We start from the raw sequence: 27,696 nt of genomic DNA on the forward strand, positions 1-27,696 counted from the left end.
CGTCACACATCCCTGGAAACTTAAATCAGCAAATATTTGCCGCTTACCTTGACTAACCCCATATTTTGACAATTTGACCATATGCGTATTTCGATAAAGCGGCAAAATCAACGCCTACTTTAATTTTAAAAGACAGGAATTAACGGACAGATTAAGTTGACGTCATCAGCTTTCTGCAGAGGATGAATAACGACGCAGACGTTCAACAAGGATTTTTTTTTAAATAAAATGAATCCAAGTTTAACAATTTATTAATAATATTACATTTTATTGTATTGTTTCATCTTCCTAGAAGATTTAAGCCTGAAAACAGACAACCCACTTAAAACGTGATTAGTGGCAGTGTATTAAAGAAAGCATGCAAAAAAAAACAAAACTAAAAAAGTATCCTTTATTTGTGAAAATAAAACCTATTACAAAATATGTTACATGAGGTTTATGTACAGTTAATAAAGTTTAGTGTCCAAGATATAACAAACGTTCAGTTACATGAGTAACTACTATACAGTCGACATAAAAACTCAACATTAAAGGGAAAATAAAGTTAACCTAAAAATAATACTAAACCTGTGAAATATTTCTATAAAATTCTTTTAGTATCACAGCACAAGTTTGAAGGGAAACACACAAATAAAACGTGTTTACAAAAAAAAGAAAACAGATACAAAGCTCTAAACCAATGTTACAAATACTAAAAAATAAACATCATTTTTTCATAAATCTACTTACTTGTTCCGCGCTAGAAGTTTGCGGAGTCCCTTGTTGTACATTAGATGTCGGTTGAACCGTAACAGCCACGATTGAAGCACCGCTGGCGGTCTGTAGTCTCACGGGACTTCCCTGTCTAACAACAGTCGGATTTTGTAATGCCGCAGAAACCTGCGATAACAACTGCGCTTGCGTACCGCCCTGTCCTTGGACTTTGATACCCGCTAAGGCACCCGCCAACGTCGAAGAGCCCTGAGGGCGTAAAGCCGAGCTCAAAGCCTGCGATGTTGCTGCCACCACCTACCAAAAAATCATAAACATCATAGAAAAAAAAAATCACCACAAGCACAAACCTGTATAGTTTGCTTAGTCCCTTGTGACGTATTTACAGGTATCACTCTCGTCGGAGTGCCTTTAGCGAGCACGACCGGACCCCGCGTTAGTCCAATCGGGGATCGCATCACTTGCGTGAACTGTTGCACCGTCATGGCCGTCGACAGAGGTTTCGGACCCACGATAAGCTGAGTCTGAACGTTATTCTTCCCGCCGACTTGAGCGATGTTCAACTTTTGAGGTCCCAGTTTCTTGTGAGCTAGTAGCTGCTGGTGAATTTGGAACTGCTTGAACTGCTGGGTGTTCGCCGCCTTGATAGTCGGAGTTATGGTTTTTCCTGTAGTTGCTAGCGTCACCCCAGAAACCGGGATCGTCACGGTTTGAGTCACTGCAAACAATTTTATTGCTTTTAGTGTTCAACTACATGTTGCACATCTTTATTTAACTCACCTCCGCCGCTGCTCGACACGGCTTTGACCAAAGTCGCTACTTGTGTCCCCGAGGTCCCCGCCTGCTGCACAGCTTGCGCTAACACCTGCGACGGCAACCCTTGAATGGTCGAGGCTTGAGTGCCACTAGCCACCGCCGCCGTTATAGTTTTTTGTTGTTGTTGTTGCTTCTTGAACAACTGAGTCACTTCGTTTTCGGTAACCGTCCGAGTTAGACCGGTTTTAGCACCCACGGTTACAGCCTGTCTGACGAACTGCGGTCGCGGCTGGGCCTGGGTAAGCTGAACGACGGCTTGTTGGCCCCCGATCGTGACCGTCGAGTTTTTCACTGTCTGACCGGAAATTGTTCCCGTTTGCAACCTCACGTGAGGTTTGAACGTGCCACCGGCTTGCTGACGTATGAGTTGTAGCTGCGCTGAGCTGATCGACTTGGCTTGGATAGCGGTGGCTGTGCCGCCGTCGGATTTCGCCTGGCCTGGGGAAGCCCCGGAGACTATGAGTCGTTGAGTGGCGGCCTGTAGTTGCGCGGGACTTAAACCGGCCACCGAGACCACCGTCGATGCTTGAAGCGGCGATGTTATGATCCGCTGGGACCGGATTGTGTCTAAAAATGACAGATTTATCAGAAATTCTAAATAATCAGTTGAACACTTCGAAAAATACATACTTGGAGGAATCGCCGGAGTCGTAGACACAGTAGTCGTCACCGCCGAAACGACATTCACCGACTGCGCAACCGTGACTTGCGCAGTCACCGCAGTCACAGATTGCCCGCTGGAAACAGCGACCACTTGAGGCAACGTGGTGGAAGAACTTGCCTGCGTCAGCGGCAGCAAACCTTCAAAAACAAAATCAATACCGGCCCCAAATCAACAAAAAACACCACACCTTTCATCATTTGGAACCGAACGATTTGTTGTTCCGTCGTCATCGGTTTCTTCTCTCTCGCCAGTCTCTCAGCCCTTCTCGCTGCCACCTCCACCGGTAAAACCGGGTGGTCTAAATCGATCCCGCATTCCGTCAACATGGCTGTATGTTTCGGATTTTTCGGCAACGGATTATTACTCACGCTCCTCTGCGCAGGCACCCGTTTGTTCGAAATCGACTTAAGCGAATCAAACCTCTGAATCATAATCTGAGAAAACTTCGAATTGTTATCCTGAGTGTACAACTGAGAGGTGCGCATCGGTCGGTTCGATTTCTGCTGAAACGGAAACTTCTGCATGGCACCACTCTTGTTTTTCTTTTTGCGAACGGAATTATCGAAAACTTGTTTTCCTTCTTCGCGCTGGATTAGCACGGTTTCGTAGCGTTGGCGGCATTGTTTCGGCGAACGATAAGTGATAGAAACGGTGTTCACGTAGTCGGCTACGAAGTCCCAATTGGGGGTATGACCAGGTGAAATCACCAATAAGTTCAACGGGAGCCCTTGAAACGACTGTATTACTTTGAGTAGCGCCATGTCTTCGTGGACTGTCCAATCGTGCCACAAAGGCGTCTCGATTGTCGGTTTAGGCACATTCGTTTTCCCCGAAATGGGTAAAGTGTTCCTCATCAAACCCCGATATTTTTGTAGTTTCAAGTCTCGCTTAAGTTTCAAACTCGTAGCCGAATGAAACAACGACTTGGGGGCGTTCATCGAGTCTTCTTTTCTCGGTATCTTCAACGCTCGCCGGCTGTCCACAAAACCGGCTTCGTGCCGGGTTCTCTTTGCTTCTTTTTTCACGTAAATGGGTGGCAGTTGCGATTCCGACATTATATTCATGTCGTAGAGAAACGACATGGTTTGGTCGATGTAAATGTCGGTGTCTTGCTGAGGCGGCGTCGGAGGACACCACATCTAGAGGGACATGATTTATTAGAAGTTGCGTTTTATACGATATTATAATTGAAAAAACCTTAGCGATACTTACAGGCATTTGTTCCATGGTATTATCAGAAACCCATATCTGCAACACAGGATAAACAAAAACGTAATTTAATGTAAATTTAGCCAAAAGGCTGGGCGAAGAACTCAGAATAGCGATAGTCCTGCTTTCAGTGTAGGTGCTTTTAGACGGTTATTTATTAGGGGCTTACAGGTTTCAGGAGATGGGCGCAAGACAAATGGTGTTTGAATTTTGAAACGAAACTAATGTAGACTGAAGTTTAAGAAATTTGTTATTTGTGAATATATCCAAATTTGGTCAAGTGGTAAAAAACTTGACTTTACTGAGTAATTCTATATATATTTGGTCTGTAAATGACTACTTTAAAAATACACACTCTAGTGCTGCAACGCTGAGAGAACAAATTTAATGGCACTTAAGTGAGGGTTTTAATTTTTTTGTAGATCTTGTAGTTCAGGGATCAAAATAACTTAAGATATTCTATGTTGCCTAACCCTTGATGCTCTCAGCTACCTCCTTACAGGGTAAAGCCTGGACAGGGAACATCTTTTTGTCAATATAAAGACAAATAAGTAAATAAAATTGTGGTGTACCTACCCAACGCATTTTTTTGTGGATTGGTCGAAGGGGATGGGACGATACTGGGGTGGGTAGCGGGTTTATAAAGAAGCCGCCTTGCTCGTGTCCAGCGGGGCAGTGTTTTGGTGCCCGCTGCGGACGCCGGAGCAAGAAGGCACCAAAACCCGCGTCCACCCCGCAATGAAACACAGATTCGCAAGAGAACTTCTTTATTCAGTATGTACATGACAAACGGTACGTAAAAAACGAGCTGGTAAAAAGGAGAAGCACCGAGATTCAAGTAAATCACTCGGCAAAATATAAAACTAAAAAAATGTAATTTACAATATCTGCAAGTAATAGCGCAAAAATTATTCAAGACTATCACAATTCTTTTCCTTCGGCATTTTTAAAAATTTTCGATAAATTATTTACAAGACGTATGAATCAATTTTTAGTCCCTGAGCGTTTATGATTTAATATATATAAATGACGAAATGGCTCTCAAATCGCACTTCTGTCACATTTTCTCTAGACGAAAACCAATGCCAAAAGAAAAGCGGCTTCAGGACAAAATCGCATAACCAACGCAATCTGTACAATAAAAGTGAAATTCTCTAGGTAAACAGTTGCAATAATGCTCATTCACACGTATAATTTACAATTATTCGCATAAAAACGATCTGTAAAAAAACTATCATTCTAACTGTTATTATATACACGATAAGTTGCTTTATCATCAATCACATATTCACAATTTTATTCAACTAAGTTGTTCTTTATTAACACTATCGTTTACTCTGTTTTAATTACTTTATTCTGAATACTTGAGTCTGCATCGTTTAACTCGGCCTCTGAACTAGTCCGTTTTAAAGACTCATTCGACTCACTCGTACTTTCGAACTTGTCGTCCGAGTTCTCACTATTAAATGTGGAAGTCTTATTTACAGGCGACCGCGTTACCCAATCGTCGAGAGTTCTATTATTTACACACGTGGCGAACTTTTTATTTTTTAAACTAACTTTCGGCCTACCCTTGGAATCATTCCTACTATCTTCTATACTAGTATCAAGCTGTGGGGATTCGGAATTATGATTGACACTAGGTGTCTCCACTTTATCTTCAGTGCCAACATCGTTCACCTTATCATCATCTGCAACACTCGGAGATTCATCAACAGCCTCTGCACTAATTTCAGCGCAATTATTTTCCGCCGGATTCTCGAGCAACGTTTCCGAATCCGACACAGCATTCTCGGGTGTTGCCGACAGAGTATACTGACCTCCCGATATGATGTCATTAAGCACGACTTTACAAATTTTCCCTTTGGGTATAAAATTATTGACTGAGCCGTCGTTGTTTTTATCGTCAGAAAGCGAATTCTCACAGTCGACTTCAATTTTCTCGTCGTTTTTGTCCTCCCCGTCGTTGGTTTCTTCGCTCTCGTCGTGATTCACGACGTCCTCTTTCTTTCTAGTGGCCGCTTTTCGCCTAGGTCGCCCTACGCTCTTACTAAGCACCTCGTCGTCCGACTTTCCATCTTTCGGCATATCTTTCTCGACGCTGCTACCTTTAACGCGCTTCGCGGAATGATTCGGTGAATTTTTAACCGGTTTAACCCCGGGTAAGATCGGACTGACGTCCAAAGTCCAGAGATTGATTGCTACAGTTCCACGTGACCTCGTCCTCGGAGAGTTCGTATCAACGTGATTCGTTGGAGTTTTCGTTATGTACGATCTCGATTCACCGTCTGATTGATCTTCGCTCTCGTCGTTCTCGGTGGAGTCCGTGTCTCCGTTAAATTTGTGCGATTCTACGGAGTCGTCTGCGCTTTGCGAACACTGGGAATTGTCCGACTCCTCCGTCTGAGTGTCGTCTTTTTTGATAGCGCTCCTTCTGGTCAAGCGACGTCTGTTAAATTTCCTTTTTAGTTTTGCTTTGGCAATGCTTCTATCACTGGGGTATTTATTTGGTATGATTTTTTTCATGATTTTGTTACCTCGGGGGGATTTATTACACATTTGTTGGCGATTTCTCATGGCACGATTTTTATTAAATTTCTTCGCGGAACTAGCGTTATTAACTCGTTTATTTTTACTAGTGCTAACCTGGTTTGTAGCGTCCTCCCGTGAAAACGTAATTAAATCGTTCTCTTCCTCCAGTTCGCGGGCTCTTCGTTCTTCTTCTTCGCGCATAGCGGCCAAGCGGTTCTTCTCCCACTCCCTCTTCTGTTCTTCGATTTCGCGTTCGGCGGCCGCCAGTTGTTCGGCCGACCAGGCCGACTCGGTCTCTTCGATGAACTTCATGGCGTATTTTTCAATGGGAGACAGCTGGAACGGAAAGATTACAATTACAACCGAATTAGTGCGAAAATTGGCCACGAGATCAAAGTCGAGATATATGCACCACGAGGGAAAAATGGTCAAAGGATATTTCGACAAAACTCTTGAACAACACAAATTCCGCTTCTATGAAAAATTATAACAAAATTTTGTTTTCTCATAACCTTTATACTTATATTAAAAACCAGTGGTGTAAATGGCACCTCGAACCACCGCGGGGGCCCAAATTCCAAGGAGATGCCGTTCGTAGACTCACAAAATACGAAATATATTTAAAGCAAATAACCAACGGAAAAGAGTGTATTCTTAACAGTGTACAATTGTACATGTTTAACTTCGATTGTTTATGTTTATACATCGAAAGAATGTCACGTAGAAATTTGTTTACTTTTAATGAGGACTAAAATTATTAATTAAGCCCCGATGGAACAAACTGACTCAGAATCCACAAACATTTTTGACAAGATTGTCTCAGCAGTCAAAGTTCTTGTTGCAACATGAAATCGGACAATGGGTCCAAAGCTTTGACGAAAGGAACAGAACATTTTCAACATTTACTATGACGTTTAACCACAATACATTTCTTTTTATTGCAATGAATTAGTTTTATTTTTTGAGATATGAAGAATTTAGGCAACCAGTTATACAGATGCGTGTGGTATTTGTCGTGCGTCCTTGGGCATTTAGTAACATTCGCATAAAGTGATAGGCGGCACACATCCATGACCTACTTCGACCCTATAATCATTTATAGAAACCCTGTATAATCCGACAAATCCAGCTCTTTAAAAAAAAAATTATAAAATTTGATTTTACGATTTTAGTTTTGTGATAACCAAAGCATAACGAAATAAATACTAGAGAAGATGTTCAAAATTCCTGCCTTGTGCATATAAGTAAGCTCGTAATATTTCCAAATTTTGATAATTTTTTGTAAAAGTTAGTCAACAATACTTGCTAAGATAAAACTGATTTTAGCAATGACATAGCCTCTAAGAAAAGAGGGTGGGTGGGCGGGGCTAGTACCTGCTAAGATAAGACTGATATTGGCAAATGACATACCCTCTTAGAAAATGAAGGGTAGAGGGTATATCATTTGGCAAAATCAGTCTTATTTTGGCAAGTACTAGCCCAACCCACCCGCCTTTTATTTCCCTAGAAGGTATGTTATTTGACAATATCAACCTCCTAAGAAAATGAACGGTAGAGGGTGTATCATTTGGCAAAATCAGTCTTATCTTGGCAAGTATTGGTATGGTAAAAACCAGAGGCATAAATAACACCCCTTGTCCTGAAGCTCAAGTGATTATTTATGTTTATATTATATTTGGAACGTTATTTATGTATTCACTAAATCATTTTCTTAGAAAAATTAAATAAAAGTTTATTACTAAAATATATCTAAAATTTCATAATAGTCTGGTAGTTTCGGAAGCGACAGATGATTGAGAGACGGAAACGGAAGACCTAATTTTACAAACGCTAGAGATTATGAAACGCCGAGAACGACTACTACAAGATTTGCACAAGATTTTTTAGTCACCTAGTCACAGGTCAGGTCAGATTGTGCAAGTTGTCAGTGTTCTTTGTTTTTTATATTTCTATTTTCTTAGAAGGTACATCATATGCCAAAATCAGTTTTATCCTAGCAAGTACTAGCCCCGCCCACCCACCCTCTATTTTCTTAGTTATTATGTCATTTACCAAAGTCAATCTTATTTTATCAGGCAGTAACCCCGCCCACCCACCCTCTATTTTCTTAGATGGTATGTGATTTGCCAAAATCAGTTTTATCTTAGCAGAGATTATTATTATTTGTTTTTCTGTAGTGGGAAAGAGAACTAATAGAATTTAAGCTGTTAAATAAGTAAAAAAAGCTCTATTTGTAATTTTTTCAGAAGAAAAAAATGATAGAACGGGTGGGTGGGCGGGGCTAAGTCGAACTTTTTCCTACATAGTGGCCTATCCACCCTCTCACACTGTCAATTAATGACAACATTATTATCTTTAGAACCTCCGGCCGTATTGCCGTTTGATAACTTCATCATAGTTGCCACATCAGCATCTCTTTAAATATATTTAAAGCAAAAAACCAACGGAAAAGAGCGTAATTATCAGTGCACATGCTGAACTTCGATTGTTTATGTTTATACTTCGAAAGAATGTCACGTAGAAGTTAGTTTGATTTGAATGAGTTTGTCTTCTCAAAACAGGACTAAAATTATTAATTAAACCACAATCGAACAAAATGTTCTGAATGTTATAATTCTTTTTCTACCATTTTTATACAAAGACGTGCGTATTCTTCACATTTTCGAGAAAATGGGGTGACTCGTTTGACCCATAAAAAATTGTGACGACGTCATCAACATTGATAATAGTCACAACATAAACGTACCAACCGTGTCGGGAATAAAACGTTATTATACCTTGCAAATGTTTTTACGAAAATTTAAACGTTTAGCGAAAAAATGTGTCTACAGACAGAGAGGCGGAAACGGGAGACTGCAAGAGAAAACATAAAAGTGGCATTTCGTCCGATGGACTCGATTACTATACTTCCCTAGGTTACTCTGGAAAAGTAAAAATGACAATAATTTTTAAATGATTTGTTCGTCTGCCAAGTTAAAAAGAGTATTACGTTTTAAATGAACAGCTAATTAAAAATGTTTAATAAAAACAAAATATTTTGTACGAACGAAAACCCCTACCTTCTTAATGATGTTATCGATTTCCTGTTCCGCTTTGCTCATCTCGGGCTCCTTTTCCTGCTCCTCGAGCGGAATATTTTCGTCGAACTCGGCCAAATCGGCCACCGCCTCGGCCTTGGCCGTCCGAGCGGCCTGAACGTCTTGGTCGTCTTCGCACGCAGCTAACGCGTTCTCGAGAGCTCCCAGCGCCACCTTTTCGTCACCACCAGCAGAAGGATCGGATCCGCTGGCCGCTGCGGCGCGTTGTTCTCGGCTAGCCACCACTTCCGACATTCTTTTAGCGGCGCTTTCTTCATTGGCGTCGATTTCGAACAGGTCTTGTATGGTAGACTACAACGCAAACATGTTTTTTGTGTTTCTAATGCGAAACGCTTGGACTTACGCTTTTGAAGTAAGCCGTCGTGAAGTTCCCCCCTTCGATGGCGAGGTCACCCAACAGTCTTTTTTGATTGGCTTTTTTCAAAATGTTTTCTTCTATGGTTCTTTCGCTCACCAGTCTGCAACGTTTAGTAGTTTTAGTTAATGAAAGGGAAAAATGGTGCCCGACTGACCTGTATATGTGGACGTCTCTGGTTTGTCCAATGCGGTGACAACGGTCTTGCGCTTGAGCGTCCATTGTGGGATTCCAATCGGAATCGTAAAATATCACAGTGTCTGCGCCTGTTAGATTCACGCCAATACCGCCAGAGCGAGTAGATAAAATAAAGGCGAATATTCGCGTGTCGCCGTTAAACCTTTCCATCAACAACTACAAAATAAAAATTTTTAGTGATAAACATTTTGGTGTCGCGGGGACAATAACGTGTTTTAATGTTGCAAGGTTCTAGATAGTTTTTAAAATTGATCTTAAAAACACGCTGGCCATTGCAAAAATGATCTGCCACTGCTGCAAAAGTTGCAAGTTTTAGCCAACCCTCAACTGATCGACAGTGGAATACACATTGAAGGTCACACAAAACAAAATTACCTGTCTTTGATCCACTTTGGTCGTCCCGTCCAGCCTCAAATAAATATGACCGTGAAAGTTGAGAAACGCTTCTAAAACGTCTAGCATTTTCGTCATCTGTGTAAATATAAGCACTCGATGACCTTCGCTTTTCAGCTTCCTCAGTAATCTATCCAAGGTCTGTAATTTTCCGCAATCGTACTGGATGAGTCTGGGGTCTGGAAATTGCGTGACCATGGCCGAAGCGATGCGATGTAGAGGCGTCGCGGGGCCGGAAAGCAACGAACACAGTTGTCTTTTTGTTTCGATTTCGCCCCAATAAAGACTCGGGGGTGGGTGCCACACTTGCATTTCTGGCTCCGGCGCGCGCACGGCAGGCACGTAAAAAATAAACCTGGAATTTCGACTTTCACCCAACGAACTAAACAAACTATAAGTAACGTACCTATCACAAATATCTCCTAGTTGTTTTATTCTACTTTCTGGACTATGGACGAGTTCTTTCAAGCAAATGGACAAATCCAGATTTGAATCACATTCGGTCTCTTGCGCTTTCTTTTCTCTGCTATCCCACGAACTGATTATTCGTGTCTTGTCGTCAAAAACCGTCACGACATTACGGAGATCTTCGCCGTACAACGGAATCGCTGAACATCGTCGTTCATTGATATGAGCCATTATTTGCAATCTAGTTTTGAACTCATCTTTAAACAAATCCATCTCATCAGAAGACCCAACATCATTACCAACGCATTCATTATCCCACCGAACGTCCAAACTATTCGACTGATTAGCATATAACTGTTCTATATATTTCGAACCTACGGTTTTCCTTTCGTCTTTGTCGTCGGACTTGGAAGGACCCCCACTCTATTATTAAAACAATTATATTCAAAAAATACCAACTACACTAAACGCTAAATTACCGTAGTGGTGGCCGTGTTTGTCGTCGTCGTGGCTACCGAAGTCAACTGAATTTTCATGACGGCCTTGGTTATTTGGTGCGAATTTCCCGCGGTTAAGAGGGGCTGTTTCGATAAAAAAGTCAACTTCTGGCCACCTGCAATAGCACAAAGTGCAACCTCTAATAGTAAACTGTGTAGTTTGCACCCACATAAAATTCTACTACTCAGTCACTATCAGCACTAAAATTTTATGCAGATGCAACACAATGTGTGTTACTGTCATTCGACCTCACTACTTTTTAAATGAAGCCGCTTGGTAAGAAACACTTGCTCTCCTTTCTTGTAACAACCGCAACTCAATTTTCGAGTTACGATTTCGAATAAGAAAGGACTTGATTGGAAAACGCGACTTACCTGCTGTTGTCGTCGACACTGGAATATTTCCTGATATACTCGGGTTGGGTGTCAACAACAGATGTTTGCCCGTCGACGTCTGCACCAACTGTGCAAAACTGGCAGAAATTTTATCAGCTGGTTTTAGCACAGATGTGACACTCACGGGCGTGACTGACTGATTACTGAGCAAAGGCTGAGACAGATTGACAGGAATGGCTTTGACTATACCCTGTTGGACTATATATTGTGGAACTTTAACTTTAATGTTCGGCTGTGGCTGGAGATTTTTCCCGTTCACATCTTTTTTTTCTGTTTTAGTAGGAACATTTTTCGCGTCGTCTTGTTTCTTTATCCTCATGACAAGGCGACAAGGAGGGAGAGGAGGGACTTCGTCCGGTACTACATTCGACTCGATTATTTTACGAGGTGTTCGCATCTGCTTCATGCGGTAACTCTGATACGCACTGAGATTGTTTTCCATAAAGACGAAATTTAAATTTAGTGAAGATAAATTAAATTGCTACAACAAACAAACAAAAAAAAATCAATATTAAATGTACGTTAATCAAGTTACAATATAATTGATTAATTAGTCGCATTATCAGACAAATGCCTCATTGTCAATCACACGAGGGATTGAGCTGAATGGATCTCAATCCCTCAGACGGTAGAATTATCATCATTAAGCAGCGACTGACGTTTCATTTTAATAAAAACAATAAAACTCACCTTCCATACGTCATAATCCAGTGCGGACCGAACTAAAGAGGGGTAAAGTAAAAGTATACCGTCACTAAGAAAGGGCGATGTTGTCGGTCGAACTTCAAACAAGTTTGGATGATTACAGACTTTTCGTAACTGCATTAGAACGTTAATCACACTTAGTAAATTTCCACTAGCTAATGTTTCTCTCGTTCTGTAACACAATTTGTAATAAAAAGTCGTAAAATTAAAATGCAAACAAACTTTGCTCTTGACATATAATCGTCGTAAAGATATCGCTGCCTTTTGGATAATCTGCACAAAATCACGTGTTCGTATTTTTTCGGCATCTGCTTCTCCACTTCTGACTTAAGTCGTCTGAGCAAAAACGGCCGCAACACCTATAGAAACGACTTAGTAACGACTGACTGAATACTTTTATATTATAATAAAATGAATAAAAAATCAGACAAATGCCTCAATGTCGTTCATAAATAAGAATGAGTTGAATGGATCTCAATCTTTCTGAATCGTGTATAACGTCATCATGATAATACACACACACACTATATTACTATATAAGATTTCGGTCCTACCTTGTGCAACCTTTTGATGATATTTTCGTTGTACTCGGCGTTGCCTTCGATCATCCCGGTCACCGGGTTTGAAAACCACTCTTTAAACTCTCTATGGGACTGAAACACGTTGGGCATCAAAAAATGCATGAGTGACCACAACTCCATCAAGTTGTTTTGTAACGGAGTACCAGTTAAAAGTAGCCGCCTAAAATAAACACAATAACAAAGTCCCTAAATTAAATAAATCAAATTAAGTCTTACTGTTGCGTTTGAAAATTCAGCAACAGCTGCCACCTCTGCGACTTGAAATTTTTGATATTTTGGGCTTCGTCTAAGATCAGATATTTCCACTTTTTCCTGCGAAAACTCTGATGGTCTTGAATGACTAGCTTATACGACGTAATACAAATATGAAAAGCGTTCGGCTTCGTCCATCCTTGCCGTTTCAGCTTCCTTTCTTTCTGCGTTCCGTAGTACGTCAGAATTTTAAAAGCCGGAGACCACTTTTTGCACTCCATTTCCCAGTTTAGCATGACCGACGTGGGGACGACGATCAAGTGCGGCCCCCAGTTTTCTGCAACCCATAACGTAACTCACTGCCGTTGAATTTTTAAACCGGCTCACCTTTTTCGCACGCCAAGTGCGTCAGGAGCGCTATCGTTTGAATAGTTTTCCCTAAACCCATCTCGTCCGCCAAAATACCGTTCAGTTTTCTCTCGTACATCGTCACCAACCAATCTAAACCGATGTGTTGATACTCTCTGAGAGGCAACTTAAGCAAAAACGGTACTGTAGTCGACACCTACGATTTTTACGTTAAAAATGAGAAATCAGCGCACTGTTAATTTAATTACGTTGGTGGAAGACAGAGTGTTGCCTTTGGGTTGTATACTTTCAGCTATCGCGGCGGCGTCATTAATAAGGTCATTATTTTTATCAGTCTTTGTTTCTTCTCCCTCAGTATGAGAATCTTCAAGTAACGATTTGAGTCCTAAATCCTCCCCTTGGCTTTCATTCTCTGACGCCTCCATGTCGCTGACTTCCTCTTCCACTTCGTCGTCTTCGTCCGAACTCCTCGTGGACTCATCTGACGGTTCGTACTCATCCTCCGACACGTCCGACATTTTCGGATCTTCGTCATCGGAAACCGGGGGAAGCGGCCCGCTGTACTTTTTCCGCAATTCTTCAATACTCATGTCGTTTTCAGCCTTGAGATCCTCTAATTCTTGTTGATGATTCTGTTCACCTTCCACTCGCTCCTGCTCCTGGATGGTGTCTTCGTCATCTTCGTCGCCGCTAACATTCGCGGTACTGAAGTCTTCATCGCTCTTTGACGACTTTGAAGGTCCTTTCCCCTCATTGTCTGAAGCTTCTTCCTGATATTTTTAAACCCGCTAATTATCAATGAACTTCATTGTACACACAATAAAGAAATAAATACACTTACTGTCGAGGTTCAAACTTCAGATTTAAATTTTACTTTCAAGGGACTATCAGTTCCAAGAAGTTATAGTCAAAAAAGCTATAAACACACACCTTTTTGCGTAAAATATAGTATCCAGTTGGCGATTTGAAAATTATTCGTTTCTAGCTACCTTTGCTTCTTTTAATTTGTTTTTCTAGACTTTCTACGGTGTTTAGAAAGGTACAATCGGTACAAATGAAAAGAAACCAATGTAGTAACGACAAAGAAAACTTCTAAAAGCTGACAGTCACGTATAAAATGATTTTATTGTAACAAAATTTATGAATATCACTCACAGAGCCGCTTAATTCACTGAGTTGAATACTGTCTCTGTTTTCAAGGTAGTCTTTAGGCAGTTCTTTTAAGAAATCATCAAGATCCATTTCTGATTCCCTCTGAAGCGCAGCCACTTCTTCATTATGATCCGCTGCATCACCCAGAGCCGCTTCTTCTTGCTCTATAGTTTCTTCATCGTCGGTACTATTGTGGCTATCTGGGTGAAACTCGTCGTCGGAATTGGCTCTAGAAACCGACCTAGATGACACAGTACTAACAGGTACATTTTCAGTATTGGTCCTATTCATGCCCTCCGCCAGCAACTGCGAATACTTTTCAGTCTGATCAACGATGAAACTCAGCTGTTGATCCAAAGCCTTCTTCCTCTTCTCTTCCAGAATCGTGTGCTGCTTATACTCCACCAACTTCTCCACGTTGTTCCAGAACGTCCGTATTTCCTTGGCACAGAACGCTGCTATCCTGCGCAGGTGTTGTTCCTGCGCTTTCTCCGCCCGCTGCGCCGCTAGCGCCTTATCCTGGAAATACTTCTGCACCATTCTTGCGCACTTCTTCGCGGCGGCTTTTTTCCACTTGCGTTCTTGCGCGAAATCGGCCGCCAGCCACACCATTTCCTCCAACAGGAAGTCCCAGTGGGCTTTCGCGCGATGCATCTCCTGGACTTTCGGGAGTCGCTTCTCCGACCACAGTCCCTCCTTCTGGAGATCCGCTATCCGTTGCACCACGTACGCCTCCTGTTTCGCCTTCTCCACGATCTGCTCTTGGTTGCTCACGCTCTGGTGGTTCGAAGTTTTGACTTTGCTCGAACTCAGCTTGGTTTCTTGGTGGTTGTTGGCGACCGGCGTGGAAGTGCTCGTCGTGGTGGTTTGCGTGTGCGAAATTCCGGGAAGCGAGCTGGCGGCGGTCGCCGTGGGGGTGGTGGGCACCGTCTGCGGAATCTGTGGCTCGTCCATGGTTTCCTTCGGGTCTATAGCGTGTTCTTTTAAGTACGCCAAGTACGCTGGAGATTTGGGTTTTTTGGCGAACTGGTACAAGTCGAGGATGTTTCCGCCGGCTTCTAGGTAGTACGTTTCCATTAGATGTTCGTTGTACTTTTCTTTGATGAGTTTGGATCTTACTATTCTATGGTTCATAACGCGCTGGAGTTTGGCGGCGTACGAGTCTTTCTTTTCGGGTGTGGACGGCAATAATCTTTTGACTGGCGCTTTTGTCGGCGATGTTTGTGTAGGCATCGTCGAACTACTGGTACCTTCGCCCCCACTGTTGGGAAATAGTTGCAAACGAACGTTGGTATTGACTCGAGGCTTGGTAAGGACATTTACGATGTGTTGGTTCGCTTGGCTTGGTCTTAATGGTGAAGTCTGGTTTACTCGTGATGGGCTTATGCTAATTATGCGAGTAACTCCGCCTTGAGTGGACAAAGTACCCGGTGTAATCTGAAAACGAAATTTCAAAATGATTCCTAAATTAAAATAAATGAATAAATAAAACAAACAATATTTAATTGGAATTCTAATTAGGGCGTTGAAAATAATAGAGTTCACATTATTATCTCCTATTCCGCGAAGTATTTTTGTTTATTTGTTTAAGTGCTCACTTTCTTGTCTTCGTGGAAATATTGCATAAACCAGTGTACTCGACTTTCTTGGAAGTGTAGTTTCAATAGGATAATACGTAAATAATATAGAAGGAACCAAGTCGCTTCATAACAAACATCCACAGTTGTACAAATGGAATGAACTACAAGTAAATATGTATCCCGGAACACGTCATCAAGGTCATGATCATATCTTTTTCGGTAATTTCCATTATTCAGTTAGCTAGTTTTATTTAATTTGGAACGATGAAACGAGTTCGTTTAGCGAAGGTTCGACTACTATAAGGTAAACTGTCTGCATCCAGTCGTGCAGAAAAATTATTAATCAAAAATTAATTAAATTGTACATAAATACATCAGTATTGATTGTAAGTTGCACTTTGAACAAATGCAAATTAATACACTGAAGACCGTTCTTACGGCTCATGGAACAGAAATAGAACTGAAAAATAAATTACCGCTTTGCGCAACAATTTTCCATGCTACTGTAAAAAAACGCGTTCTATGCAGATATTATGAAATTCATTTTGCAAAAATCGATTTGCCGCACGTTTCTTACGAAAATTACTATTATCAATAAATGATTTATCGTTTTCTAAAACGCAATCAATCAAAGTCATGAGCAAGAAATACACAAGATTCTGGAAGCGAAAGTAACGTCGTGTTAGCCGGCAGATTCAGCCGAAAAATTAATGAAGGCGTCTCGAGTTTAGATTCGTTTTGTAAAAGCGGACCGACGAAAGCGCATTAACTAATTGAGATTTGACGACTATGTGGAACGAAGACGTAACAACCAGAAGTTTATAGCATTTTAACAATAATTATGTAACGGTGACTTAAATCTGTGGAATCCCGGACTGTTTTAGAAATCTGTGACACATCATTACGCGGCGAGGTCAACAATTTAACCACCTACGCCGGTTTCATTGATTTACAACTTTTGTTGGTTCAATGTTTAAAAGCCGTTGTTTTTTTAAGGGCAGGTTGATAACGCACAAGTATACAAGTTATGAAACGTCGCAAAAACCTGACGCATTTCGCAAAAGACACAAACACAGCTACCGCTGCGTCAATTTTAAACCTCCGAATTTTTTTATCTGATCAACCGAATAATGTCGATCGATGATGATCTCGTTTCCGCAGCTCAAAAGTCAAGTGTTAGAAAATGGTAATTTCGATTTCGGGATATCTCCTGAAGAGAATTTTGCCTGCTACGATGATTTCCAAGCAGCACACAAAACGAGAGAATCCATTGTCGAGTACACGTTCAGCTGGCGGCGCATAAAGCCCATAAGCGATATAAGGGAGACTTTGCGACGATTTTAATCACGCCTCCATTACGTGATTAATGAGACGCCTTTAATCATTGTCGTTATTAACGTGTTGATTTAGAAACTAGATATTAGCAACACGACGAGCAATTTAAAGTACAAAAATTTTTTTTTTAAATAACTCTGGTTCAACCGAGATTGTGTGCGTGTTTTGTAGCAATTATAAAAACACGCATATATTAAAGGCGCTGTTATGATACCTAAAATCAACGTCCAAAGCGTCACTAATTTTAGTGAAATTTTCGAAAACACTATTTTTGCATAGTGATAAATTTTTATAGCCGATTAGTGTCATCGAACAATCGCCTACACACTCGTAAATCTGTGGCAGGCGGCGCGTGCAGCTTTGAAATTCACATAAATGTCAGGGTTGTATCCAGGAAACTAATCGTTCAAGAGATTCACTCGGCTCAAAAAAAATTCATGATGTTGAAAGTCAGCTACATTCCGACATTCAAACACAAACAACTTAATATTGCACGACCTTTAGAGATGCCTCTGTTAAATTACTTACACAGAAGATACGCGGCCCTGTTCGGAGTCTGACGACCACAAAGCTTAAATAAAAGACTATAATTTGAATTTCTTAATTATAAAATTTTATTAGCATACAAAAGTACTGTGCTTACAAAGTATATACATTAAAGTTTTCGATTTGCGGTTTTTTGTTTCATTTTTTCTTTATTTTTTCAATTATTCCATTTTTAAATGTTTCGTTTTTATCATTTTTTGCTTTTTCAATTTTAATTTAATCAATTTTTAGATTTTTCAGTTTTTCATGTCTTCAGTAAGTATTAAAAAATTAAAATTAACTTTAAATCAAGATTTGGATAATGCAAAGGTAGGTCACTAAGACGCGTTCCTCCATATCTCATTAATTAATAAACTAAATTAAATTAGAAGTAAAATATTAAAGCTTTACAGTTCTTTGATGGAACATCCTATGTATTTTTTTATACTTTCACTGATTTTTTCATAGACTTGAAAACCGAAGTCTGTTTTTGAAATTTCGAAGAGACGTTGCCACGTTGTTCCACTTTATTTGAATTTTTACTTCTCCTGCATAAACTAACGAAGTATTGCCATAAAATCCGGAGAATGGCTGCTTTCATGTTTTCTCTACATTTCATGAACCCTAAATATGAAACAATAGGTCTCCCGTTTTGCGTCTGTGTGTCTGTCTGTGTATCGTCTGTGTCGATTTTTATTAGACATCTCCGAAACTACTTACTGGGAATAGCCATCATAGTAGAATCCAATAAAATAAAATAAAAATTAACCCCGCCCATCCACCCGTATTATGTGTTGTAGATTTTTACGGCCCGAGCGTAAAACTTAAAACGAATGGCTACTTTCATATTTTCTTGACGTGTCATGAACTCTAGAGTATGAAACAGTAAGTCTCCCGTTTCAATCTGTCTGCCTGTGTCGTCAGTGTGGATTTTTATTATACAGATAATCTCCGAAATTATTTAGTTCAAAAATAGAAACTCGATTAGCTATTAATAGCCTCCAAAGAAAATAAAACAAAACAAAGTAAAAATTAGCCCCGCCCACCCACCCCTATTGTCTTCTGTTTATTTTTACGTCCTGGGCATAAACGTTAAGGCGAATGACTACTTCCATGTTTTTTCGAAATGTCATGACCCCCTAGAATATGGAACCACTGTCTACCGATTCCGTCCGTCTGTCTGTGTATCGTTTGTGTCGATTTTTTTAGAAAGGTAATTTCCGAAATTACTAAGTTAGTTTGTATTTGTAACGTTTATTAACCGTTAATATACCTTAAGAGTCCAATAATTTCGATTTGCAATTTTTCGTTTCAGTTTTTTGTTTTCTTTATTTTTTCAATTTTTAGGTTTTTTAGTGTTTTGCTTTTAAAATTTTTCTTTTTTTCAATTTTTGGATTTATCAATTTTTCGACTTTTCAGTTTCTAGATTCTTTAATTTTTCGTTTCTTCAATTGTTGATTTGCAATAATTTTTCTAGTTTTTATTTTAGATATGTAATAATGATAATAATTTTAAAAATTTATTAGCATACAAAATATATACATTAAAAGTGCTAAATTATTAATTATTATTTGTTTATTTATTAACTTAGTAAGTTTGAGTTGGTATAACAAAATTTGATTTTTACGTATAGTATACATATAAGTCTACATTTACCTGTAGGAAAAGCAGGATTAATTCAAATGGGTGCCAAAATTTGAGTTTTTTTTTAATACATGGTAGTATTCCAAATTTTGATCATTTTTTGTAAAAATTAGTCATCAGTACTTGCTAAGATAAAACTGATTTTGGCAAATGATATGCCCTCAAAAAAGAAAGGGTGGGTGGGCGGGCGGGGCTAGTAGCTACTAAAATAAAACTGATTTTGGTTAATGAGATACCTTCTAAGAGAGGGTGGGTGGGCGGGGTCACTACCTGTCAAGATAAAACTGATTTTGGCAAATGGCATGCCCTCAAAAAAGAAAGGGTGGGTGGGCGGGGTAAGTAACTACTAAAATAAAACTGATTTTGGCTAAAGAGATACCTTCTAAGAAAAGAGAGGGTGAGTGGGCGGAGCAACTACCTGTTAAGATAAAACTGATTTTGGCAAATGACACAGCATCTAAGAAAAGAGAGGGCGGGTGGGTGGGGCTAGAACCTGTTAAGACTGATTTTGGCAAATGAGATACCCTCTACGAAAAAAAGGGGGCGGGTGGGTGGGGCTAGTACCTGTTAAGATGATACTAATTTTATCAAATCACATATCCTCTAAGAATAGAGACGGTGGGTGGGCGGCACAAGAACCTATTAAGACTGATTTTGGCACATAACATTTTCTCTAAGGAAATAGATGGTGGGTGGGTGGGGGTAGTTCCTGCTAAGATAAGACTGATTTTGGCAAATGACATACTCCCTAAGAAAAGAGAGGGTGGATGGACGGGGCTAGTACCTGTTAAGATAAGACTAATTTTATCAAATCACATATCTTCTAAGAAAAGAGAGGGTGGGTGGGCGGCACAAGAACCTGTTAAGACTGATTTTGGCACATAACATTTTCTCTAAGGAAATAGAGGGTGGGTGGGCGGAGCTAGTACCTGCTAAGGTAAGACCGATTTTGGCAAATAACGTATCCTCTAAGAAATTTAACTAAATTATTTTAAGAAAAGACACTAGAGGCTCCGAAAAATATTCAAATTTTTTCCAAACAGGAATACCTAGAACCTCAAGATTGTTTTAAATTTTTCAAAAAAAAAGCGGGGTCCCAAAATTAAGTCAAAATCAGGTCATAATTTTCCAAAAATAGAACACCAAATTCACCCAAAATTGTTTTGAACAATTTACAAAAAAGGCTAGCACTTGCCAAATAACCTACCCTCAAAGAAAATAAAAGGACAGGCTAGTATTCGCCAAAATAAGACTCATTTTGACCAATAATCTACTCTGCTAAGAAAAAGTACTAGCCCCGCCCACCCAACCTTTATTTTCTTAGAAGAGTAGGTCATCTGCCAAAATCAGTCTTATCTTGGGAAGTATGAGACTGATTTTTGCAATGACATATCCTCTAACAAAATAAGGGTGGGTGGGCGGGGCTAGTACTTGTCAAGATAAAACTGATTTTGGCAGATGACCCACCCTTCTAAGAAAATGAAGGGTGGGTGGGCGGGGCTAGTACTTGTCAAAATATGACTGATTTTGGCAGATGACCCACTCTTCTAAGAAAATAAAGGGTGGGTGGGTGGGGCTAGTACTTGCTAAAAATAAAAAATTTTAAAATAAAAAAAATGACAGATTGAAAAACCGGATACATGAGAAATTGGAAAATTGTAAAACTGTATAATCCGAAAATCAAATTTTAACTTGAGAACTTGAAAAATTAAAAATCAAAAAATTCCAAAAAATACTGCGGCACTCAAGACTTTTTCAAATTCGTAAAAAACAAAACACTAAAAGCTCAAAATATTTTGTCAAGTTCATCCAGCAACAAAACACCAGATTCCTTTAAATTTATCCGAAAATAAAACACCAGAGGACCTAAAATTAACTGCACACATTTTAAACCAATTTTAAAAACATTATAACTCAACCAAACTGTGAGAAGAAATTTTTTACTATTTTTCCCAGGCTCACCAGTTGAGTGTTAAGAGCGTTGCGGTATATTAAAAAAAAAATGCATATCGAACACAGCTTTGAAATAAACAAGAATTCTAAATTTATTCGTCGTATGAAATTATGGACATTTTAGAACTATATACATATTTGATAAGTTATTATAAAATTGGATTTTGAGATTTTCGTTTTGTAATAACTTCTATGAAGTAAAAACCAGTGAAGTAAATAATACCCCCGACAAAAAATTAAATATATTTAAAGCAGATAATCAACGGGAAAAAACGCAGATATTCGCAATATTCAGTACATGCCCAACTTCGACTGTTTATGTTTATACTTCGAAAGAATTCGACTATTAGCACGCAAAATCTAGACATAAACCACATGTGCCAGGAGCATCTTATTTTATAAAATTTAAATAATATTTAGTAAATATTATTTACTAACGTACATTTTCATCCTATTGTTGGTGGGATCATTTGCCAAATTTTGGTTAACACATAAAATCTAACAAGAATGGGTCCAGTAGTTTCATTTCTTATCTCTCTAATAAAAATGCGACCAAACAGACAAGATAAACAGGCAAGCGGAAACGGAAGACCATTTTTTCGTGCTATAGAGGTCATGAAACGTCGAGAAAACAAAAGTAGCCAGTCGTCCAATGGACTCGATTAAACACATCCTTGCTTTACGTTCAAGAAATAAAAACCAAAACACAACCAAAAAAAATAAAATTCGAAAAACTGAAAAATCCAAGAATTGCGAACCGAAAAAGTGAAGAAACGAAAAGTCGAAAACTCGAAACATTTCAAAATAAAAATCGAAAAACATAAAAATTGAAAAAAAAGTAAAAGAAAATGTGGAAATGAAACATTGTAAAATCAGAAAATTCAAAAGTTAAAAATTAAAATATCAAAAATTGATCAAAACGAAAAATTGTGAAATCGAAACATTAGAAAATTGTGAAATCGAAACATTGGAAAATTGAGAAATGGCAAAAGTTGAAAAGTCCAAAAATTAAAATGTGTAGAAATTACAAAACCGAAAAAATACAAAATTTAAAAATTTCAAATTGAAAACTCGGGAAATTACAAAATGGATTCGAGAAATTCACTTATCAAAAACTGAAAACTTGAAAAAACGACACTTTGTAAAATCGAAACACTGGAAAATTGAAAAATTCGAATAAAAAAATTGAATACATGAAAAATCGAAAATTCCAAAATTCAAAATTTGGACATCGAAAAATAGTAAAATCGAAAAATTGCAAATCAATAAAATAAATTGAATGATGGGAAAATTGAAAAATCAAGAAATTGCATATAAATGAAAAATTGCAAACCGAAGAAGTGAAAAAACGAAAAATTAGAAACTCCAAAAATTGCAAAACAGACAAGATAAACAGGCAGGCGGAAACGGAAGACTATTTTTTCGTACTATAGGAGCCATGAAACGTCGAGAAAACAAAAAAATTGTGAAATCGAAACATTAGAAAATTGTGAAATCGAAACATTGGAAAATTGAGAAATGGCAAAAGTTGAAAAGTCCAAAAATTAAAATGTGTAGAAATTACAAAACCGAAAAAATACAAAATTTAAAAATTTCAAATTGAAAACTCGGGAAATTACAAAATGGATTCGAGAAATTCACTTATCAAAAACTGAAAACTTGAAAAAACGACACTTTGTAAAATCGAAACACTGGAAAATTGAAAAATTCGAATAAAAAAATTGAATACATGAAAAATCGAAAATTCCAAAATTCAAAATTTGGACATCGAAAAATAGTAAAATCGAAAAATTGCAAATCAATAAAATAAATTGAATGATGGGAAAATTGAAAAATCAAGAAATTGCATATAAATGAAAAATTGCAAACCGAAGAAGTGAAAAAACAAAAAATTAGAAACTCCAAAAATTGCAAAACAGACAAGATAAACAGGCAGACGGAAACGGAAGACTATTTTTTCGTACTATAGGAGCCATGAAACGTCGAGAAAACAAAAGTAGCCAGTCGTCCAACGGACTCGATTAAACACTTCCTTGCTTTACGTTCAAGAAGTAAATAAAACACGAAGCAAATTGGAAATGAAGAAATTAAAAATGTTATCGCTTCCGGTAAGATTGAGAAAAAGTGAAAAAAGAATCCTAAATAATGTTTTTCAAATACATGAATAAATTATAAATTAACTATGTATGTATATATAACTGCCAAGACTTGGATGGATGACCGACGACGACCGGATCGCCCAGCCACCTGTACGGATCGGTCACTTCTCCAGATGTTTAATGATAAAACTACGTTACGGTTACGGACGGTGACTTAAAGTCTTAAAAAAGAACGAAAACACAAAGTTTGTAAACGCAGTTTCATTTTGAACAAGACCGCATTTACCTGGATAACTCTGTGGACCGCTAAAATTGAGCCTGTTTTTAAATACTTGAGTAAAATTTGTTATAATTGCATGACGTCGAACGCAGTTTTAAAATAATCAAGAATTGTAGATTTGTTTCAAATACACAACTAAAACAATGAACAAATGTATAAGAATGTCCCTCGGGACAGAATATTCATTCACCGCCCCACCAAGACAAACAAACTTTGTATACATTCATTCCTCTGTTCTGTTATTCTTACAAGAATGAACAAACTCGGTTACCGCCAGCTGTTTTTCGCCCCTTTCCCGAATTCCGCACCATCTTTTCCCTATTATCATTCCCGCAAATCTATCAATAATTTTGGCGCCAAGTAGGAAAGTTCCACTCACCTGGGCCAAAGCTGGAACTCCATGCGGTTGCGAAGTAGTAATAACATACTGTGCTCCTACTGCTCCTGCAACTTGAGTCAATCTCACAGCAGGGCGCTCTGCCACAGCTCGAGAGCCTTGTTGACCCTCCCGCGGGGGCAGAGCACCCTGCGTCGCCCCCGGAGTTTCGTCGCTCATCCTTCGCACGCCTGCAAGCAAAAACCATCTCCGTTTACAACCCGCTCACAAACCAAAACAAAGTGGCGCAATCTTCTTTGTCGCGAATCCGAATTTGTTTTGATGCATCGTTAGCTTGTTTTGGTGATAAATAAAAGCGGCAAAAAGCGCGACTCAAAACAAAGCGAAAAAACGGCCCGGATTGAAAAATGTGACGCAAATCCAGTGCCGCTTCCATTTAAAATTAAGCATATTTGGAGCGAAATCAATATGTTGGTGACGTAAAATTTTCTATTGACTGGCAGTCGAGAGAGAGATGAAACAGTCGTTGGCACAGAAGCCGCTTTCGGGTGGATTTTCCGCGGAAAGTACGTGAGCTAAACGGGCGAAAGGTCGCAGAAGGGGTTTCCACGGGCGAAAGCGCCCCGATTCGCAGTCCCTCCCTGGACGGGGCGCCCTACAGGCGGCCGCAGCCCAAAGGTGAGACACAAAGGATTCGTCCCCGTCGCCATGTTACTTTTTCGCATTCGCTTGACCCCAACTTACCATCATGTAATCACAAATTATTCAGGCGAAATTCGCTCATCTGCCGTTAAAAACACAACCAGCGTCTCGGTCGAACTTCAATCTACAATTGGATATTCCACGTTACGAATAAATCGCAAAACGCTGCAGATATTTTCAACATTTTACGCGCTCACAGCTACAACGCACCGCCCTGACAAACATGGCGACGGGCTCTATAGCGAACGCCCGAGCACAGCCGCCTGGATCGCCCCAGTGCGACGGGCGCATGCGCGGACGGTTGTCTGCGCATGCGCGGCGCCAATTTCGAAATTAACCCCACTTCCAGAGTACAAATCGCCACGATGGACAGAATAAACGGAGAAATGCACCCCCTCATCACGAAAGACGTCGCGGAAGCCCTGATTTCGAAGCAGATTCACACGGTTCTGGATTTCATCAAGGCGGAGCCGCAGCAGGTCGTCAAGGCGGCGAGGCTCAATTTCAGAGTGCGTAAAGTTGCGCAATACTGGATTGCTGTAACGCTGTTTTGCAGGAAGTGCTGGCCGTGAGGAATTTTTTGCTGAAAAAATTTTCAGCGGGGCCTAGGAACGGGTTCGACTGCTACAGGGACACGATTAACAACGCGGCGATTATCCCGACGGGAATTAAAGGGTAACATTGAGAAGGCTTTTTGCGTCGTATTTGTTGTGGTTGAATCATCCACAGAAATTGTTCTGTATGATCATAAACCCACGGAGCGGAGAATGTACAAAGCGAACGCCGTCTATTCTCATACATACTTACACAATTTTGCCTTCAGATTTTTTTTTCTACGACGGCGAAAAAGTTACTTTTTCACGCCTATATTTGTAACGTATTTTTTTCACATCTCTTGTTTCAAAAATAAACAAAGCAATTTGCCATACATAAAAATGAAACACAATTGTTGTTAGTAAATCAGTACAAATCAATTACACCGACATATTGCATTGTTAAATTCCACAACTGCAACGGTATGAAAAATCCTGATTTTTGACACACTCGTGACACAAGACACCGCATATATCTTTTTTTATTTTTTTTTATTTTCTAATCAGCATCTAGACATTAAAATACAACGGAATTCGTAAACCTAATTTGTGTAATTTTAAAATAATATCAGATCTTATAATTATTAGATTTGTGTTTGTAGTTAGAACCAATAGTGGCTGCGGTTTCGAATAAGTTCAAAGAAGATCGTAATTCCCAATACAAAAAATTAATAAAGTATTAGTTTTATTTTAAATTTTAGGGTCGACAATCTACTCGACGGGGGTTTATTTACCGGAAATATCTACGAAATATGTGGACTTCCGGCTGCCGGCAAGACCCAGTTTGCGTTAAACGTAATTAAAAACGTAGTCCAAAATACACAACAACACGTTTACGTATTTGATACCAAAAACGACTACTCTGGTGCCAAAATAAAGAGTCTTTTAAATGAACAAGTAAACGCATTCATCACGTTTTTAATTTTATATTTACTAATTATTATTATTTTTTTTTAATTTCAGAAACACCAAAGAAACTGTTTGAGTCGCATTTTAGTCAGTCGAGCCACCACCAAGTATGATTTAATCAACGGCTTATATGAAGTGAAAAAGGACCTAGAAAGGGGGCTAAAACTACGTCTGATCATCATAGATTCACTCCCATGCACAATTTTAAACTCAATTGACCGAATAGAAAATAATGCAAGCCTCAATCATCTTGTGAATATAATGAGATATGTTGCAATAGAGCACCACATCGTGTTCCTAGTTGTCAACTTAATAGTTACATGGAACGAAAACGACGGTCGGGATACCGTAGAAAAGACGCTTTGTGGAAAATACTGGTCCACCGTCCCCAACACCCGAATTAAAATCGAAAAAGTGGAAAGCAGTGGAATGTACAAGGTGGTGATCCAAAACAGCGACACTTTGGTTAACAAGCTCAACAGTGGGACCGACATTCGGCTCAGCAATGAGGGTTTTTTATGATTAAATTACGATTTGTTTTATGTTTTATTTTCAATTTTAAATATATTATTTTGGAAGTCACGTTCATTACTCACTAATTTCTTACCAATCGAGACGCGCGAGTAAAAACACTTAAGACTCGAAAATTACCTGAGAATCATCTTCGCAGCCCAGAATTCACTGAACAAGCTTCTTTTTTGAAATTTTTTCGAACGAATTAAAATAAAAACTCATTCTTTAACCTCCATCACATGGTTTTGACTTGACAGTTTGGTCACGTGTCGTGTTTCACGTCACCCACAATGTTAAGGTAGTGACACAACTGAAGCACGTAACGCGTAAACGCATTGATTGGGGTAAGTTATGGGGAGGAGCCTAATTGCAAAATCAGTGAAAAACTGAAAAATCCAAGAATTACAAACCGAAAAAGTGAAGAAACTAAAAGTCGAAAACTTGAAACATTTCAAAATAGAAATCGAAAAACATAAAAATTGAAAATTCGAGAAGTTGAAATATAAAAAATTGTAAAAAAAAGTAAAAAGAATGTGGAAATGAAACAACCTAAAATCAGAAAATTCAAAAGTTCAAAATTTTGTTATCGAAAAATAGTAAAATCAAGAAATTGCAAATCGTAAAAGTGGGGAATCTAAACATTGGAAAATGGAATAATTGAAAAATTGCAAATCAATAAAATAAATTGAATAATGGGAAAATTGAAAAATCAAGAAATTGCATATAAATGAAAAATTGCAAACCGAAGAGGTGAAAAAACGAAAAATTAGAAACTCGAAAAATTGAGTAATTGAAATATCAAAGATTGAAAAGAAGAAAAAAATGTTAAATCGAAATATTGGAAAGAAAAAAAAAATAAAAAATTAAAAAATCGAAAAACTGACAAGTCGAAAATTTAAGGTTACCTCTAAGAATAAAAAATTTTAAAATTTTCAAAGTAAAAATTGAA

General features: G+C 38.9%; 2 protein-coding genes across 3 annotated transcripts; one reads left to right on the forward strand and one right to left on the reverse strand.

Moving 5' to 3' along the window:
• Window positions 1–377: 377 nt before the first annotated feature.
• Window positions 378–26,992, reverse strand: LOC135138249 (helicase domino). Of its 2 annotated transcripts, none has more exons than XM_064068189.1 (23): window positions 26,886–26,992; window positions 24,073–24,260; window positions 14,280–15,713; window positions 13,373–13,894; window positions 13,143–13,320; window positions 12,780–13,092; window positions 12,537–12,723; window positions 12,205–12,341; window positions 11,968–12,154; window positions 11,257–11,758; window positions 10,864–10,997; window positions 10,383–10,807; window positions 9,959–10,331; window positions 9,543–9,739; window positions 9,374–9,488; window positions 8,992–9,321; window positions 6,047–6,268; window positions 3,404–3,439; window positions 2,379–3,330; window positions 2,158–2,328; window positions 1,492–2,094; window positions 1,062–1,429; window positions 378–1,008 (listed from the first exon to the last, which is right to left on the reverse strand). In XM_064068189.1, the coding sequence occupies exons 2-23, from the start codon at window positions 24,247–24,249 to the stop codon at window positions 706–708; spliced, it is 7,866 nt and encodes a 2,621-aa protein (XP_063924259.1). In that variant the 5' UTR covers window positions 24,250–24,260; window positions 26,886–26,992; the 3' UTR covers window positions 378–705. The 2 variants fall into 2 exon arrangements, with proteins under 2 accessions (XP_063924259.1, XP_063924252.1); XM_064068182.1 differs by lacking the exon at window positions 26,886–26,992 and adding an exon at window positions 24,775–24,970.
• LOC135138261 (DNA repair protein RAD51 homolog 4) lies at window positions 24,392–26,816 on the forward strand. Its single transcript, XM_064068202.1, has 5 exons — window positions 24,392–24,708; window positions 25,082–25,241; window positions 25,289–25,407; window positions 26,027–26,222; window positions 26,289–26,816. The coding sequence occupies exons 2-5, from the start codon at window positions 25,098–25,100 to the stop codon at window positions 26,754–26,756; spliced, it is 927 nt and encodes a 308-aa protein (XP_063924272.1). The 5' UTR covers window positions 24,392–24,708; window positions 25,082–25,097; the 3' UTR covers window positions 26,757–26,816.
• Window positions 26,993–27,696: the final 704 nt, after the last annotated feature.

The sequence above is a fragment of the Zophobas morio genome, unplaced genomic scaffold, assembly GCF_036711695.1.
Source record: "Zophobas morio isolate AGI-343-1 ecotype UQ-CSIRO unplaced genomic scaffold, CSIRO_AGI_Zmor_V1 ptg000004l, whole genome shotgun sequence".
NCBI classification, from domain to species: Eukaryota; Metazoa; Arthropoda; class Insecta; order Coleoptera; family Tenebrionidae; genus Zophobas; species Zophobas morio.